The sequence below is a fragment of the Camellia sinensis genome, chromosome 8, assembly GCF_055761805.1.
Source record: "Camellia sinensis isolate YWXY chromosome 8, ASM5576180v1, whole genome shotgun sequence".
NCBI lineage: Eukaryota > Viridiplantae > Streptophyta > Magnoliopsida > Ericales > Theaceae > Camellia > Camellia sinensis.
In genome coordinates, this window is record NC_138968.1 from 199,938,093 (window position 1) to 199,957,639 (window position 19,547).

Here is a 19,547-nt window from a genome sequence, read left to right on the forward strand (position 1 = left end):
CGATGACTAGTAGTAGGCTGCGGAGTCTTCTGGAAAGTGAATGTGGTTTTTGATGTGGCATGGATTGCTAGAGAAGGGATGGGTGAATGTAGAGGTGGTATAGAAGGGAGAAAGCCTTCTATTTATAGAAGAGTCAGGCCACCTAGAACCCATTCATGTGCTCTGATGGGACCAATTAATAGGTGGTTGATAACCTATGAAGCACGGACACGGACACGAACACGGACACGGGATACGGCAATTTCCAAAAATTTGGGACACAGACACAGTGGGGGACACGACGATTTTTTTTATTTTTGTGTTATGTAGATTCATATTACATTAATCCTAAATCAAAATTAGCAAACTGTTATTTTAGAGAATTCAAGATTAGGGAATGATTAGGATATCATTTCCTATTTATATTAATGAAGATTAATAATTACAAGGAAGCCCTAAAGCATAAAATAATTACAAAATAATAACCAAATAATCATATGTTATTCTAACACTCCCCCTCAAGCTGGTGCGAAGATATCTCTCATGCCCAGCTTGCCTAAGATTTCATGAAATGACTTACTCCCAACTCCCTTGGTGAGGATGTCAGCAAGTTGTTCACCAAACTGCACAAAGGGAGTACATATTGTGCCACTAGTGAGTTTCTCCTTAATGAAGTGGCGATCAATCTCAACATGTTTTGTCCTGTCATGTTGAACCGGATTGTGAGCGATGTTGATAGCAGCCTTATTATCACAGTATAACAACATGGAATCTGTTTGATCAATACCTAGATCACTCAATAATAACCTGATCCATAAGAGCTCACATAACCCTTGTGCCATAGCTCTAAATTCAGCTTCTGCACTCGACCTGGCAATCACATTCTGTTTCTTACTCCTCCAAGTAACTAAGTTGCCTCCAACAAAGGTGCAATACCCTGAAGTCAATCTCCTATCAGTCACTGATCTAGTCCAGTCAGCATCTGTATAGGTTTCTACATGAAGATGATCATACCTTGAAAAATAAAGACCCTTACTAGGAGCAGACTTCAAGTATCTTAAAATTCGCATGACAGCCTCGAAGTGAATCTGATGAGGAGCATGCATAAACTGGCTAACCACACTAACAGTAACAGCAATATCAGGACGAGAGTGAGATAGGTAAATGAGTTTACCCACTAATCGCTGATAGCTCCCCTTGACAACAGTTGCTCCTCCTTCAACAGCCCCCAGTTTTTGATTGGGTTCTAGTGGAGTGTCACAGGCCTTGCAGCCAAGCATCCCAGTTTCCTTCAACAAATCAAGCACATACTTCCTCTGTGAGATAAATATCCCATCCTTGGAGCGAGCAACTTCAATTCCCAGAAAATATTTCAAGCTCCCCAAGTTTTTGATCTCAAACTCACGGGCTAAATATTTCTTCAACAGAGGAATTTTTTACTATCATCACCCGTAAGAACTATGTCATCTACATAAACAATGAGTGCTGTAGTCTTACCAAGTGAGGAATGTTTCACAAACAAAGTGTGATCTGCTTGACTCTGTTTGAAGCCATATTTAAGCATAGCCTGAGTGAATCTCTCAAACCAAGCTCTCGGAGATTGCTTGAGACCATATAATGACTTCCGAAGCCTACATACTTTGCCTTATGTCTCATGATCCTCAAAACCAGGAGGAATGTCCATATATACCTCTTCTTCGAGGTCACTATGAAGAAAGACATTCTTTACATCAAACTGATGAAGTGGCCAATCTAGATTAGCTGCTAAAGAGAGAAGCACTCTGACTGAATTCATCTTAGCCACTGGTGCAAAGGTCTCCTGATAGTCGACGCCATACGTCTGAGTGAACCCTTTTGTCATAAGTCTAGCCTTGTAACGCTCAATAGAACCATCCGCTTTGTGTTTCACAGTATACACTCATTTGCATCCCTCAGGGCGTTTGCCCTTAGGTAACTCAGTCAATTCCCAAGTACCATTCTTTCTAAGTGTTTTCATTTTTTCAATCATGGCAAGTTTCCACTCAGAGGTAGCAAGAGCATCCTGAAAATGGTTAGGAATACTAACAGAGAAAATATTGGACACAAACGCTTTATATGAGGACGACAAATGAGAGTAGGACAAAATTTGAGATAGGATGTTGAGTACAAGACTGCACACCCTTTCTCTTAGCAATTGGAACATCAAGATCAATGGACTCAAGAGATTCAAAGGTACCTGGACTCTCATCAGAAGCAGGAGATGACAGTGGAGGAGCAGAAGTGGTCTCTTGTATCCAGTTAACTTTCTGTCTGCCTTTATCCCTGACATAAACTTGCCTTTCCCTATCCTGGGTGACATTGGGTTCTGCAGTCCCAGTATGAGATGATGGTGCAAGAACAACTGGTTCCATCATAGGAATCACAGGAATCACTTCATACCAAGGCTCCCCCTGAAGGGAGGACTGTGACACCGGAGAGGACAAGAAATAAGACTGGGACTCAAAGAATGTGACATCCATGGACACAAACTACTTACGAGAAGGAGGGTGATAACACTTATACCCTTTTTGAGTAGGAGAGTACCCAAGGAAAACACACTTGAAGGAGTGAGGGTCCAACTCACCACGAGTAGAAGAGTGATTACGGACAAAACAGACACAACCAAATATTTTAGGAGGAATAGAAAACAAGGACTGAGAACCTAGGAGGACGTGAAGAGGAGCCTGTTTTTGTAAGACCTGAGTAGGAAAACGATTAATAAGATGGGCAACAGTGAGAACAACGTCGCCCCAATAGGACCGAGGCACACTCATAGAAAAACACGCACCGAGCCATGTCAAGAAGATGGCGATTCTTGCGTTCTGCCACCCCATTTTGTTGAGGGGTATTGGTGCAAGAGGTCTGATGCTCGCTTCTATACAAAGACTTCACAAAGAAAGGGAAAAGATGTGAAGAAGTCTGAAGATACTCCGAATGTCAAAGACGCTCTAGAGCCTATTCCAGTTTCAACAAAAAGAACTTTTCGATATGTGCCAAAGTTCGAAAGGAAACCGGGGGCAAAGGCTCTAGCCCCAATAAATCCAATTTTGGATCTCAAGGGTGAGTTCATGTTGCCATTAAGGAAGACAGAATGTACCTATGTGGAGAAATATAATAAGATTGTGGTCCAAACTAAAGGAAAAGGGTCGAAACCCATCATATTCCACTCACTTGGACATGTTGAACAGAAAGTGAAAGTTGAACAAGTGCCAGAAGAAAACATCTCGAGTTTTGAGAAGCCTACCTTCAGTGTAGAAATCACACAGATGTTGGTAAAAGTTGGTTTAGATCCTGAAAAAATACCAGGAACAATGACACCCTTTGACTTTGCATTAACACCTTCACAGAGGCAGGCTATCCAGCAAGGCGGTATTATCACCGCCAGGACAGAAGGGTTAGGCTATCAGGGGGATGAGAAAAAATTTCTAGTAAACATGACCATCACTCAAGATGTGTTGGAAGATGTTGACCAAGATGAAGCTCAACCTGCACCAACAGAATTTGAAACAGGAGGCCAAGCCACCGTGGATGACCCTCGTGAAATAAATCTGGGTGATGAAGGAGAAAACAAACCAACCTTCATTAGTGCAAATTTAAAAGAAGAAGAAGCTCGGCAATATATTTTCTTTTTAAGGGAGTATCGTGACATATTTGCATGGAACTACAGTGAGATGCCTGGTCTTAATCCAGAGATTGCAGTCCATAAGCTTGCAATTCACCCTGAGAAACGGCCAGTTAAACAGCCTCAGAGGCGAACTCGACCAGAGCTTACAGCCCAAATTGAAGCCGAAGTCGACAAGCTTATCAATGCAGGATTCATTAAGGAAGTCAAATATCCAACCTGGCTAGCAAACATAGTGCCAGTCAAGAAAAAGAATGGTCAAATCAGGGTTTGCATTGATTTCCGTGATCTCAATGAGGCTTGTCCTAAAGATGACTTTCCTTTGCCCATCATTGAACTTCTTGTAGATGCAACTGCTGGGTATGAAACCTTGTCTTTTATGGATGGATACTCAGGATGCAATCAAATCCGAATGGCACCTGAAGATGAAGAAATGACTACATTCAGGACTCCGAGAGGAGTCTTTTGCTATAAGGTAATGCCTTTTGGTCTGAAAAATGCTGGGGCCACGTATCAAGGGCGATGACTGTAATTTTTGGTGATATGCTCCATGACACCATCGAATGCTATGTTGATGATCTTGTCGTCAAGACAAAGGAAAAGGAAAACCATGTGGAAGATTTGAGAAAAATCTTCGAACGTTTGAGGAGGTACAAACTCAAAATGAACCCACTAAAATGTGCATTTGGAGTTTCATCAGGAAAATTTCTTGGGTTTGTGGTTCGAAACAAAGGGATTGAAATTGACCCTACCAAGATTAAAGCCATTGCTGAAATGCCGCCTCCACGAAATTTAAGGGAATTGATGGGGCTACAAGGGAGATTGGCCTATATCAGAAGATTTATTTCTAACTTGGCTGGTCGATGTTTGCTATTCTCAAGATTGATGAAAAAGGGTGTTCCATTTGAATAGGATCAGCAGTGCCAAAATGCTTTTAATAGTATTAAGGAGTATCTTTTGAAGCCTCCAGTACTCATGAGCCCAATAAAAGGGAAACCACTTTTGTTGTACATAACAGCCTTGGATGGTTCGTTAGGGGCACTGTTGGCACAACATAATGAGCATGGGAAAGAAAATGCCTTGTATTACTTGAGTTGTACTTTGGTTGGGGCAGAAGTCAATTACTCCCCTATCGAAAAGACATGTCTTGCCTTGGTGTTCGCCTTGCAAAAACTAAAGCACTATGTCTTGGAACACGAAGTCAAGTTGATATCAAGAGCAGACCCCTTGAAATATATACTTTCACGGCCCATACTTTCAGGGAAAATTGCAAAGTGGGCTATAATTCTCCAACAATTCGCAATTGAATATGTTCCCCAAAGAGCTGTAAAGGGGCAGGCTCTAGCAGATTTTTTGGCAGCACATCCTATACCTGATGACTCACCTCTAGTAACTGATTTACCAGATGAAGAGGTTATGCAAGTAGAAATTCAAAAAGGATGGGAGATGTATTTTGATGGAGCTTCAAGGAGTCTAGATGGCAAGAAGCAAGAAAATCTTAAAAACAATAAAGCTGGAATTGGAATTGTGTTTGTGACTCCAGACAATGCTATAATCACCCATTCTTTCGTCTTAAGTGAAGGATGCTCCAATAATGAGGCAGAATATAAAGCTGTAATTGCTGGATTAGAATTGGCATTACAAATTCCTATTGAAGAACTCTCAATTTATGGAGATTCGGAACTGGTGGTAAAGCAACTCTGTGGAGAATACATTGTTAAGAAAACAAGTCTCATCCCGTATCATGCAAGGGCTGATCAATTGCTTTCGCAATTCAGGAAAACACATATTTTCCACGTGAAAAGAAGAACAAATGCTCGAGCTGATTCACTTGCAAGTTTGGCTGCATCACTCACCCTACCAGGTAGCAAAACAATTACTATCACGGTAGGTGAAAGAAAGGTGTTACAACTTTTAAAAGAAGTTTCTGACTTGGTTTCAATCTTGGTCGTCACCACGAAAGGAGAAAACGAGGAGGATTGGCGGGAACCATTCATAGCTTACTTCCAACATGGTAGGCTACCTGAAGATAAAGTAAAAAGAATTGAAGTGAGACACAGGGCTACCAAGTTCGTCTCGTGGAAGGATGGGTTATACAAAAGGTCTTTGGATGGAATGTACATGCGGTGTATAGCCAAGGAGCGTATTCAAGAGGTAATGGCAGAAATACATGCAGGTGTATGTGGGGCACACCAAAGTGGTCCTAAATTACATATGCAGCTAAAACGGTTGGGATACTATTGGCCGACTATGATTGCAGATTGCATAGATTATGCTCGAAGATACCAAGTCTGCCAATTCCATGGGAACTTTCCCCACCAACCCCCAGAGCCTTTACATTTAACAACTTGTTCTTGGCCATTTGCAGCATGGGGTACGGACATTATTGGTCCTTTTGTACCTCTATCTTCAGCAGGATATCGATACATCCTAACTGCAACTGACTATTTCTCAAAATGGGCAGAGGTCGTGGCTTTAAAGGATATAAAGCACAGTTGTCTCTGAGTTCATCCGAACCCATATCATTTACAGGTTCGGGATTCCAGAAAGTATCATCATGGATAATGGACAGCTATTCAGGAGTGATGCTTTGAACAAGTTATTTGCCAAGTACAAAATCAAAAACAACCATTTGTCAAGATATCATGCACCTGCCAATGGTTTGGCAGAAGCTTTCAACAAGACATTGTGCAAAATTCTTAAGAAGATGGTGGATAAGAACAAAAAAGCTTGGCACAAAAAGTTGCAAGAAGTTTTGTGGGCTTATCGGACTTCACACAGAACTCCTACTCAAGCAATCCCTTATTCGTTGGTTTTTGGAAGAGAAGCAGTGTTACCACTTGAGGTTCAAATACCATCATTGCGAGTGGCAATACAAGAGTCCTTAACAGAAGATGAAACTGCAAGAGTGAGGTTGGTTGAGCTGGAGACCCTGGATGAAAGAAGGTTGTATGCTCAACAGAACTTGGAAATCTACCAACAAAGGATGGTAAATGCATGTAATAAAAGAGTGAGGTTTCGTTCCTTTAAAAAGGGAGACTTGGTACTAATGGTTAGAACACCTATAGTTGTCTCACGAAGAACCAAAGGAAAGCTTGAGCCCAAATGGGAAGGACCTTATGTGATTGAGAAGGTTTATTCTAATGGGGCCTATTTGTTGATAACGATGGATGGTGACAGAATCATTCCCCCAACCAATGCAAGGTTCTTGAAGAGATATTACCCTTAAGAAAGCCTGCTAAGTTGAAAACCCGAAAGGGCGGCCTAGGCAAAAGTTAGGGCAAAGAAAAAAAAAAAAAAAAAGGAAAAAAAAAAAAAGCCTGCTAGGTTGAAAACCTGAAAGGGTGGCCTAGGCAAAAAAAAAAAAAAAAAAAAAAAAAAAAAAAAAAAAAACCACCAACGGTATTGTATGTGGTTAAACTGCTAAAATATCCCACCGAAATCTAAGGTGGTAAAACATTGGATACTCCTGGCCCGCAAGAGTATAAATTGTGTACGGCCAAACAAAAGTCAAAAACCACCAACGGTATTGTATGTGGTTAAACTGCTAAAATATCCCACCGAAATCTAAGGTAGTAAAACATTGGATACTCCTGGCCCGCAAGAGTATAAACTGTGTACGGCCAAACAAAAGTAAAAAACGACCAACGGTATTGTATGTGGTTAAACTGCTAAAATACCTCATCGAAATCTAAGATGATAAAACATTGGATACTCCTGGCCCGCAAGAGTATAAACTGTGTACGGCCAAATAAATCTAGCATTGAGCGAAATTTCATAAATACATTATGTTCGGATGAATAAAAAAAAAAATAATAAAAGTGTATTCATTCATTAAGAGAAGCCTTAGCCCTTTCAAAAGTACGTTCCACAACATTGTGTTGTCCATTCTTCTTCTTGTGTTGGCTCAAAACATTCAGAGCAGTTTGCATGTCTTCTTCTGATTTAGAAACACTCTCGGAAGCTTGTGCAAAATCACACATAAAGGATGCATGTTCTGCTTGGGTAGATGACAATTCCTCTTCAAGTTGTTTGAGTAACTCTTTGGTTTGAATAATCCTTTGATTAAGACCCGCAATGCGCTCATCCGACTTGATAATTGAAGCAGACAACTGTTCATGTTCGCCAGAAACTTTGTCGAAATGAAGCTTCTTCTCATAATATTGGGCCTCAAATTCTGCAGTAGATAAGTTTGAAGAATCTGCAAGTTGGGCTTTCAAAGCAAAGCACCCAAGGAATATCTTCACCTTCTCATAAAAGGAGATGAAGTGTACACCCAAACTCTTCAAAATCATGAAAACGTTGTTTGCTACAGCAATCATGCCATTAACATCCGTCATTGATTGGAGAGAAATAGTAAGACCTTTCTGAATATGGGTGGCTGCTTCGTTAGAGGAAGTTCCCAAAAGAAGGTTAGATGGAGCAAAGGGTGCTTCAAGTTTGTCAAATAATTTGTTAACCCCATTTGCTTCAAGTAAGTCTGCAAGAATTTGGGCCTCTTCCGAGGTATCAGAAGTAATTTCGTCTGTCTCTTCCAATGTGTCAGAAGTATTTTCTGTGAAAATAGGAGATACTCAATGAAAACGTAGAAGGTAAAAACAATATATATATATATATATAGATGAATGAAGTATACCTTGGTGTACGGCTTGAAGAGACTTAGGTGGAGGAGACAAGTTGTGAATCCCACAAGTGGAACATGGATTTTGCAATGTGGCATGATCTAAAGAGAAAAGAGTTCCTTGAGTATCTATATATGATGAAATAAAATGAGGTACAAGGAATGAATAAGAATACCCTTAAAGGTAGCCAATGGCATATGCGAGGCAGCTGGGGAAGTTCGAGGCGCAGTGCCTAAGAAAATGAAAGGTATTAAAAAAAAAAAAAAAAAAAAAAAAAAAAATTATTCCTTTCTCTAAGAGCTTGGATGACTCGTTCGAAGGAGAAGAAAAAACTACATTTGATGAAGGCGATTTACTCATCTTAGTCGGTGTGCCATCTAAAAGAGGGGTGTAGTCATAAAACTCATCTTCACTCTCGCTACTTCCATTGAGAGAACAATCAAAAGATTTGGTAGGAGAAGGAATTTCAACACTCTTAATGTGAATACGACTCAAGGCAGTTAATTCATACCCATCTCCCTCAAAGAGTTCTTGAATCATATTCTCATCTTTATCTTCAAGAAAAGAGTACAAGTATGTGCGAAATTGATCCATTGGGGTTTTGGTCGCTACGGTGGGTTGGGAAGTTCCTGTACAATCACTGATAGACATAGTCTCTGGAAAAAGCTTTGCGAGACAAGCAAATTGAGGGCCAGAATCTACTTGCTCAAAGCTAAATCTCATTTTAAATTGAGAATTACACATATCCTCGAAAAGATGAAGGAGATCTGAAACCGAGTAACTAGATCGAGAAGGAGCAATAAGTGGTCGACTATTATCCATTCTCTGAGGTGATGATGCTTCCAGAGCAATAGGTGAAGATGATGACCTAGCTCTAGAGTAAGAAGGATTCTTCGTCTTTCGGTCTTTAATTGGCATATCCAGTTTTCTCTTGCGTGAAGATTTCGGTTGGGAATGAGTAACATATTGGAGCACGGTAAAGGAAGTTCCCAACCACCAATTGGCATAAGGCATGGTTACATGAGAAGTAGATCGGGAGCCTGGTAACTCCAATGAGACTTTTGTACCGCAGCGTAGCATATGGCGCCAGTTGTAATAAAATTTAGACTACTCAGAGGGCTGCCGACAAGATACATTAAGCGGTTTTGGGCATGCTTGAGCAAACCCAAATTGACGACCATATCGGTTAGGGGAGTACGGTTCAAAAATGAAATTAAATCCCATTTTAAAAGTTAAAATCCCTTGCCTTAAAGATATAAGATATCCAAGGTGGAAAGGTGATATCTTTTCAGAGTCGACCAGAATGCCTGAAGGTTCACTTTCATGAGTAAGAGCCCTAAATTGACACTCCGTACGATAAGTTAGGAGAGAGTCCACAAATGGAAATTTATCAGTAAAAAACTGGGCAGCCGATTGGTTTCCAATAAACCCAAGATATGGCATGAAATGAATATCAGGAATCGGACAAATCGACTGAGGATCCTCATGAGAGTAAGTCTTGGCAAAATATAGTGAAATTCATCCAAAAAGGTAATGTAAAGGATCTTGAATATTTTCCTTCCCAGGTGAAGATGATGATGCCATTTTACCAAGAGACTGATAGAGGTATGCAAGGACGGGGATGGCCAGGCTAAATAAGGTTCCACCTGCCATTTTGGTAGCTACATGAAAGGTCGTCGGACGAATTTCCTCAGAAGAGTGAGGGAAGACAAATCCGCTAAGCCAGCTTGTCAAAAAATTAGAAAGATACACATCATCAGGAATTCTATCTTTTCGTTGAAAATCACTAATTGAAGTTGGGGATTCGTCAATGAATTTGAAAGTCCAGTGGTTAAACTTCTTGGATTGACAAGAGCTGGCATAAATGTTGAAAAGCCTGCGGCACGCCTTGGATGTCTGGGACGAATATAAAATGTCATTGGAGGGGGTGAACTCTTCATAAAACTCGCCACAAATGGGGAGCCCGCTAATGCGATGAAGGTCCCATAAAGAGATCCCAAGTTCGTCGTAAATGGTGTGGAAAGTGTTGGTGTCGGGTGACCACCGCTCTAAGAATCCTTTGAGGAGGGAAACATTCCTAGCATAAGCAAATTGGGATACATAGATTGCAGCATAAATTCCACACTTCTTCAAAATAGGGGCAAATGTGGAAAGAACGTCATTCAACCAAAAAATCCATATAGGGGATTGCAAATGGGTAGAAATGCCGCGGTCATTAAAAGAATTATCCCACTTCAGTTTTTCATGCTTCATTCTCTTAAGAAGAGTATTAAATTCAGAGCAGTGAAGGTCTTCAGAAAATGGACGAAGGATTGAGACAGGGAATGAACCAATTGATTTGGAGTGCCCTTTCTCGAGAATCTCACAGCAGTTTCGAATTCCTGTATAGAGTCTTCGGAAGCCGTATGTAAAGGGATGTAGGGGTCCAACTTGGTAGGTGACAATAAAGCAGTGATAGGTTTGTGCCAAATTAATACATCCCTCTCGTCACGTCGAAGATATTCAAGTGTCTTTTCCATGCTTCCTTAAAAAAAAAAAAAAAAGGTTAGTGAAGGCAAAATGTCATAATATAAAGAAATTGACGAAAGCCCCTTGCCAAGGATTCAAGTCGTTGGGGTGACGGACACAATCACTGCCAAGGTTTCAAGCCATTGGGGTGACAGACACATTCACTGCCAAGGATTCAACCCGTTGGGGTGACGGACACAATCACTGCCAAGGTTTCAAGCCGTTGGGGTGACGGACACATTCATCGCCAAGGATTCAACCTGTTGGGGTGACGGAAACAATCACTGCCAAGGTTTCAAGCCGTTGGGGTGACGGACACATTCACTGCCAAGGTTTCAAGCCGTTGGGGTGACGGACACAATCACTGTCAAGGATTCAAGCCATTGGGGTGACGGATATAATCACTGCCAAGGTTTCAAGCCGTTGGGGTGACGGACACATTCACTGTCAAGGATTCAACCCGTTGGGGTGGCGGACACAATCACCGCCAAGGTTTCAAGCCGTTGGGGTGACAGACACATTCACTGCCAAGGATTCAACCCCTTGGGACATAATCACTGCCAAGGTTTCAAGCCGTTGGGGTGACGGACACATTCACTGCCAAGGATTCAACCCATTGGGGTGACGGACGCAATCACTGCCAAGGTTTCAAGCCATTGGGGTGAAGGACACATTCACTGTCAAGGATTCAAGCCATTGGGGTGAAGGACACAATCACTGCCAAGGATTCAAGCTGTTGGGGTGAAGGACGCAATCACTGCCAAGGTTTCAAGCCATTGGGGTGAAGGACACATTCACTGCCAATGATTCAAGCCATTGGGGTGAAGGACACAATCACTGCCAATGATTCAAGCTATTGGGGTGAAAGGACACAATCACTGCCAAGGATTCAAGCCACTCATTGCCATTAGGCTAGAAGGGGCAATGATACCTGCAAACAAACTTTGACGCCTTGCGGGTTGCCTGCAAAAGAGATAAAAAGACATGAAATAATTGTTAAAAAAAAAAAAAAAAAAAAAAATTAGTCATCATGATTCATACAATTAAAATTCACTTGTACGAATCACGAGGGGGCAAGGTTGATTTTTGACTTTTAACCAAAAAAAAAAAAACAAAAAAACAAACAAAAAAAAAAACGAAAAAAAAAGGCCAAGGACCAAAGCAAATAAATAATCTTATCTTGTTTGGTCTATTATTCATGGTCTACAAAAAAAAGGTTTGCTAAACAGTTTGAAAAAAATTTGAAACCTTAAAAAAAAAGAAGGTTCTGTGGCAGGGATTTTTTTTCCTTTGTTTTTAATGATTTGGAAAATCTTGCATGTCTGATGACGGCCTGACCTCTTTAAGGGGAAATTATTAACACTGTGTTTTAAAAAAAAAAAAACAATCTTAAAAAAAAAAAAAAAAAAAAAACCTTTGTTGGTTTGTTCTTCAAAAAATAAAAATAAAAATAAAAATAAAAATAATAAAAAATAAATAAATAAATAAATAAAACCAAGTTACTAAACTTGTTCAGATTTTCTGTTCTACACCTTTTTTTTTTTTTTTTTTTTTTTCACCCAGATTTACTCCACCATGATGCCAATCCAGCCTAGGGACCACAATCTTATTGCCCCTACCACATATTAGGTAGACCTTTCTGAATATGATAGACAACACAACTAAGTTTCTTTGTTATTTGGCAAATGGTGTGTCGTATCACAACACCAACGTCAAAGGCTCGAAGCTTGGTAATCAAAAAAAAAAAAAAAAAAAAAGTCGGTGTTCATATTTGGGTTTAGAAAAAAAAAAAAAAAAAACCTGCGTTGGTTTGTTCTTCAAAAAAATTCTGTGTTCATATTTGGGCTCCAAAAAAAAAAAAAAAATGCTAATAAACAAATACATGCTGTTAAAAAAGAGAAGCATACCTGATTAAAATAAAAAAAAGGGGACTGCTGAAAATTGCTGAAAAAAATAGAAAAAATTCTGCTGGAAGAACAAAGTTGTAGGAGGAAAAATATCTGTTGTCTACATGCATGGATAGGTATTATATAAGCAAATATTTTTGCTTAAGAAGGGAGGTAGTGGTTTCCTAAAATACTTCAAAGAAGCAAGAGTTTAGGTAGGATTTGAAATACTAAGTAAGAGTTTGTGTTGGATTAGAAATCCTACCAATGCCAATCCATCCTATTCCATTTGGACAAACTCCTAAAATATATATAGGTATATATATATCTGCTGTAAAAAAAATCCTAAAAATAATAAGTGGCAAGTTGGAGGCCCACAAAAGAAAAGGGCCCATTAAAAAAATGGTGGCCTAGAAAATGAAAAGTCCATGATGGTCTAGAAAAATCCATGATGGCTTAGAAAAAAAATCTACTGTAAAAAAATGGTGGCAAGTTGGAGGCCCACAAAAGAAAATGCCCAATTTAAAAAAATGGTGGCCTAGAAAAGAAAAGGTCCATGATGGTTTAGAAAAATCCATGATGACCTAGAAAACAATCTACTGCAAAAAAAATGGTGGCAAGTTGAAGGCCCACAAAAGGAAATGCCCGATTAAATCTTGGATCTTACTCATGACCCTTCAAAAAAAAAAAAAAAAAATGGTGGCAAGTTGGAGGCCCACAAAAGGAAATATCCAATTAAATCTTGGACCTTACTCATGACCCTTTAAAAAAAATAAAAAAATAAAAAAAAATAAAATCAAGTCCACAAAAAGAACTTATGCAACAAAAGTAAAAGGACCCATGGAAAAAGAGTTGTCAACCCACAAAAAAAAAAAAAAAAAAAAAAAAAAGAGGCTAGGGACCAAAGCAAAGAAATAATCACATCCAAGACCTAAAGATCATCCAGATAAAAGTGCCAAATCGTCGTGACTCGCACAGTTAAGAAAATTCACTTGTGCAAGTCACGAGGGGCATTTGTTTGCATATAAATTTCAACTAAATTTATGACACGTATGGAGGCTATGATAGGAAGGTTGTAGGTAATCACTTCCTAAAAAAAAAAGATCAATATGATCTGTTGAAATACATAAATAAAACGACGTTGCATCTCAATAACGTTATTCAAGATACTCAAGTGACACGTGGAGCCTACGAAAGATGACACCTGTAGAGCCTACAGTAAGGACACCACACAGGATGAAACCCCAAAGATCAATCCGGTTAATCAGATATACGATTAATCAGATACTGCTATTATTCAAAATTCAAATAGGCGCTATCATTCAATTTGAAATTCAAATTGAAGATGAAGCATTCCTATCACCTGATGGCCCTCCATAAATATGAGAACCATCACACAAGACGGGGGGAGGAAGAAATCAGAAGTGAAAAGATCAGAGAGAGAGAGAGAGAGAAATTGAGAGCTAAACAAATCGTTACAAGAAAGAAGAAGAGAAGCCTAGAGAACTCAAGAGCCTACGCTAATGGCGATGAATAGGTAAACGGTTCCAAACCCAAACTGTATTTTGTATTCGAGGGTTCAAAACCCATAACAATCTCAATAAAATATTTCTTTTTTTTTTAAAGTTGTCTTTTGTTGTTTATTTTGTTTTTCATTAATCGGAGGTTTCATTTGTATAAAATGTGTAATTAACGATCTGAAATACAGATCGGAAATAAGAACCTGCTATTCAAATAATCAACACTGTTTAGTCAAAAAACTAAACAGTGGACATTTATAACATAAAATTTTGAAATGTGTTGAAACACTTCATGTTTTACAATTTGTGTTTACACTCACAGCCTTCTCTCTCCATGTGCCTCGAATAGGGTCTAACAACCTATCAATGTTTGTCCTTTCTTTTTGAAGCAATGTAGTTCTCAACTTGTTATACCCAGGTGGTACATATCCTTGTATGTTGTTATTTGCAACAAAAGTAAATGCACTAACATAATAAGGATTTCTTGCCAGATAAAATGGCAAGCCTGCTAAATAAAACATTCTAGCTATCTCACCATTTAATCGTTCTAGAGCCCTAATGTTAAATGCTTTCATAACATGGTTACTACTTCCACTCCCTACAGCAGTTGACCTCTTCTTTTTTGATCCGTAGATCTCCTCTGGTTCATTGAAATATAAACCTAATGATGCACTTGAACTAGGAGGAGGCAATGGGACTTTCTTCAACCTAGAGTTTTTCAATTTCAACTCTGTTTTTGCAATTGCTCTCTCAAATTCAGCTTTATCCTTACTTGTTACTTTTGGACACACTTCTATCCCTTGATTTCTAATTTGCATCAAATGGGCTTTTACCCTAGTGTATGATCCTTTACGTGTAGTCGTACAAAAGTTACATTGAAAAGTATAGTTCCTTCCTCTTGCATCAAAATTTTCTAATCTAGTCACATATTTCCACAGTGGCTTATCATCTTCAGCATCAAAGGCAGATGGTGTGTTATTGGCAGAATTTGAACCAGACATTTTTTCCCATACATTATAACTATTATAAATTAACATTCACATTAGAAGGAAAAAAAGAGGAAGAGAGTTTTACATACTGTATATATATATATATATAAACCTATAATTTTTTTTATAAAAAAAATATAGTTTTAGAGATATACATACATATATATAAACATATAATTACAAAAAAAAAACAAAGTCTTACGTATATATATATATATAAATGTATAAAATAAAATAAAAAATAAAAAACAGTTTAGGAATATGAGAGAGAGAGAGAGACAGAGAGAGAGAGAGAGGGGCTTACCTTCGAAGTCGTCTGGATGGAGCTCGACTGATGGAGCTCACAATCGACTGATGGAGGTCTTCAAAGATGGGGGTCGGGGGTCTTTGATCGACTGGATGGAGGTGGTGGATCGACTGGTTCAAGTCGGCGATAGGTTCTCTCTTTCACTCTATTCCTTCACTCTCTGTCGTTTGTTACAATTAGAGCAAGGAACATTTGACCTTTTACATAGTTGTTGTTGTTGGTTATTTTTTTTTTATTTTTTATTTTTTTTTTTTAAAATTTTTTTTTTATACTTTTTAAATATTACACTTTGACCCCAAATAAATATAACAAAATTAAAAATTAGCCCCGCTGTATCCCCTACAAAAAATTCATTAAATTAAAGGGACACGTCATCCGGTGTGTCCTGTACGTGTCTCCATGTCCCCGTCGTGTCCGCGTGTCGGACACTGCCACGGTACCGATTTTGGAGTGTCCATGCTTCATAGTTGACAACCAAAATCTTCGAGATTGGTTGAGGTCTAGGTCTCTCGAGGGAGGATGGGACAAGTTACCTCAATGAACCCTCTAGCTGTAGCCCACCAAGCCATAGAACACAAGTGATACTGCATGGGGGTCATGGGTTGCTTGGCTGCCCTATGATCGAGGTGCTAACCTCGGATCTATCTCTCTGAGCCTGGTTAGGATAAAAATCTTCTTGTGGCTTGGGAGATTGTGTATATATAGAAAGAGGGAGATAAGCAGCTTGGTTGGAGAACAACTTGACCAAATCCAGGGAGGTCCCAGCTAGATCATGCCATGGAGGGGGGCACACTCAGCAGAGGAATGAGCTTGTGCCTTTTGGGGTTGCCCCTGGTGTCCTATCTCAAGGCTGGACAAATGGCAACGCCTAGTTTCCCCAGGTGTCATTCTAGGAAACTGTCTCGTGGTGATAGGGTCTGACATGACACTGACATGGATAAGCCATATGGATAGTGGGTCCATATACCCACATTAGCATTTTGGAGAAAAGACTATAATTGTAATAGTTGGCAAAAGGCTTAGTTGAGTTGGGTTGACCTAGAATTGTTATAAGTTAAACACATAATTTATTTATTTACGTTGTGGCATTGGCCCATCATTTGTTTGGAACCAGGAGTTTAACTGGAATTTTTAAAGTTTCCATAGCATTAAAACTTATGGCTAACTAGTGCATCTATATATAGGTCTAAAGTTTTGGTTCTATTGGAGATTTAATTTGGGTGCAAGTATGTGTCAATTGTCGGATTCATCGAAATCTCCTGTCAAGGACACTTGGACATGGATTTATTTCATATTTCTTAAATAGTTTTTTTAATATCTCAAGGGTATAATGATGTTTAAAAACTAAAATATACCACTTCATCTATAAAATAGAAGTCTTATGCATATGTATATAATAAACTTAATAACTTATACGTACTTGTTGGGTGCATCTCCAGCTAGGTATATCGGACCCATATTTCATAATCCATACACTTACCCAAGTGCCAAGTGTTTGCATGGGTATTTACAAATTTAGAGCAGTCCATGTAACATAAGTTGCACCTGACTTTGGATAGATATAATTTACTCTGAGACGGAATTACTGAACCATATGACTGCATTTAATGTGAAATCAACAATGTGAAAGAATATACCCTTGTTCCCAGAAACCAACTTATCTTGGTGAATATCCCAACATGCTAAAAAAGAGGTTTGGAACCCAGAAATGTGCGGTATGTGTAGATCATTTTTTTGGGGGTTGAGATTCATTAGCGGATATGGTTGTACAGCGGTGAGACTGCACGTCTGGTTTTCGATAATATTCAAACTGACCAGAAGTCGTAAGCTCCATCCAGATTCTGGCAACTTGCTATTAGATGTTTGGTGATCAATGTGGACGTTTACTAATACGACCTTCTCAATTTTGTGGACAGGGCCAGTGGTTGCAACCAATGGGCTAGATGGACCCAAAAGAACATTGAATAGCTGCTAAAGGGCTCAATATTTGACAATGGTTTGATTGGGATTTCATATGATATTACAAACAGAGCAGTAGGAGTTTGTGTGTATTCAGTAATGCCGTCAATGCCCAAGCATAAAACAGATACTAGAATGTTATGTATGGAATACAATTCTTTGAGCAAGTTTTTGGGCCAAATCTTGGAGGTCAGACAAATAGTCCTTGAATTCTTTAGGTGGTTCTGAAAATTTACCTTTTGACTGGTGTTTTCATGATTGAATTATGGGAATACCTTTATGATTAGCTTCACAGCATGTAATTGATATCACTATCAGGATCTGTTTTCTACTTCAGTCTCAGTGGCCTCTTCCTAGTTTATAGGTATATGAAACTTGTCCAACGTTATTGAAGGCATATGTATTGGCTTTACTTCCATGGCATAATATAGCTGTGGTCTGCCTCAGAGGAATGCTCGATCAATATACCAAACAGAGGGCTGTTTTGGCAATAGGCTAAAATAGCCAAAAAGTCCGTACAAAAAAGTCAACTCTTCTCTTTACTTTTCTACATGTCTTTTCGTAAAAGCTAAAAAGTCAACTAAAATAGGCAATTCCAAAAACAACCTAGAATATTTATAGAAGTCAATGTTCAGATGGAAATTGTTCATCTTTTGTTCACTGGGATGGTGCAATTATTACTTGAATGCCTCTTTCAGAGCCATAGTAGTAGTTTAAGAAGATCCAACATGTTTTGGCTCGACATTTTATTGATTGTGTACTTTCTTGCTGGAATATATTTTTTATTTTTATTTTAAAGAAAATAGTTGTGTGCACCTATTTCTTTTTTTCTTTCCTATGGAATTCCCAGGTAGTGTAAACTCGTGTGAAAAGGAGAATTGGCTTTGTCTTCATCATCAAAATAGAACCTTTCATCTTGATATCTTTCTCCTACCACTTGTATATTACATTGGTCAAATATTTTGTGGTTTTTAAGCAATAGTTCTCCTGCTGCTTGTTTTGATGGACATTATTATTCTGTTTGTCAATATTTTTACTTTCCATTGTATGAGTAAGTGAACTGTTAACATCCAATTTGTTGTTGCAGTTAGCAACAAAGTTCCGTAATAGTGGACAAACATGTGTCTGTGCAAATAGAATAATTGTGCAAGAAGGTATAAATGAAAGTTCACTAAACTATAAATATTTCTTTAAATTTATTTATTTATTTTTTTGTAAGTACATATATGCAATTCTAATTGTTTTAGATAGTATGTGTTTTGCATAAGAATAATGGTATACAAACAAAACTTATGAACAAAATTTCCATATAGAATGATGTGGCATCTTCTAGTCCCTTCATTTATAATGAAAATACTCGTCATTATCCTCATAATTTCACAAATGCCACTGCCGCATCATTCTTGTTATGAGTTCTTTATAATTTTTTTTGTAAGCATATCATTTTTCTTTGCATAAAATGAGCAAGTTTTTATCAAATTGAAAATAGCTTAGGCATAATTAGGATGAGGCATCCTTGTAGGAAATGTAAAGAAAAGCTAAAAGACAATGAAGAGCTATAGTATTATCTCAAGGAAACAAGAGGGAGTTTAGTTCCAAAAGAGAGCCTGCCTAAAGTCCCAAAACTACTACTGAGCACAGAAATGACCTCTAACAAACTCCAATGTATTATTGCCAGTCATTGGCTTGATTATCACCTTCCCTGTTGGTGTGTCTAGAAATCCATTTGAACAAATAACATGATGGAATATCCACAGCATAGTTACCAGGAAACTCTCTTTGATAGGTGGAACTTGTTTACTTAGAAACTCGTTTAAAGAATAGAAATGAAACTTTCACGAAATTTTAATAGAAACTTTGAGGAAAAGTTTCCAAGATGTTTTAGATCCAAGACATTTCAGAAAATCTAGTGTAATGTTAAGTTATGGAAACTAGAAACGTGTCTCTCAAACTTCCTTATTCAATGATAAAATGACATTTCAAAAACTCTAGTGTAATTTAAAAAAACTTGTCTGGAATTCTTGACCAATGTTAGTGAAGTCATGTCAATTTTCAAAATCTTTGCTTCATTAAATTTATTTTTTCTTGACATTATTACGGCTTGCATCGTTTCTTTTAATTAATTGATCTTTAATAG

The 19,547-nt window shown here is 38.4% G+C and overlaps 1 protein-coding gene and 1 long non-coding RNA gene across 7 annotated transcripts in view; both read left to right on the top strand.

Moving 5' to 3' along the window:
- Positions 1-19,547, top strand: part of ALDH5F1 (aldehyde dehydrogenase 5F1) — a 48,171-nt gene that overhangs the window by 12,106 nt on the left and 16,518 nt on the right. For all 6 annotated transcript variants that reach the window (XM_028268213.2, XM_028268223.2, XM_082884575.1 and 3 more), the window contains one exon: positions 18,498-18,564. In XM_028268213.2, the coding sequence (XP_028124014.2) occupies positions 18,498-18,564 (67 nt within the window). The remainder of the gene's footprint in view (positions 1-18,497; positions 18,565-19,547) is intronic.
- On the top strand, positions 17,138-17,529 carry LOC145797428 (uncharacterized). The gene is made up of 2 exons (XR_014338983.1): positions 17,138-17,274; positions 17,368-17,529. It is a non-coding gene; the product is annotated as an uncharacterized LOC145797428 (long non-coding RNA).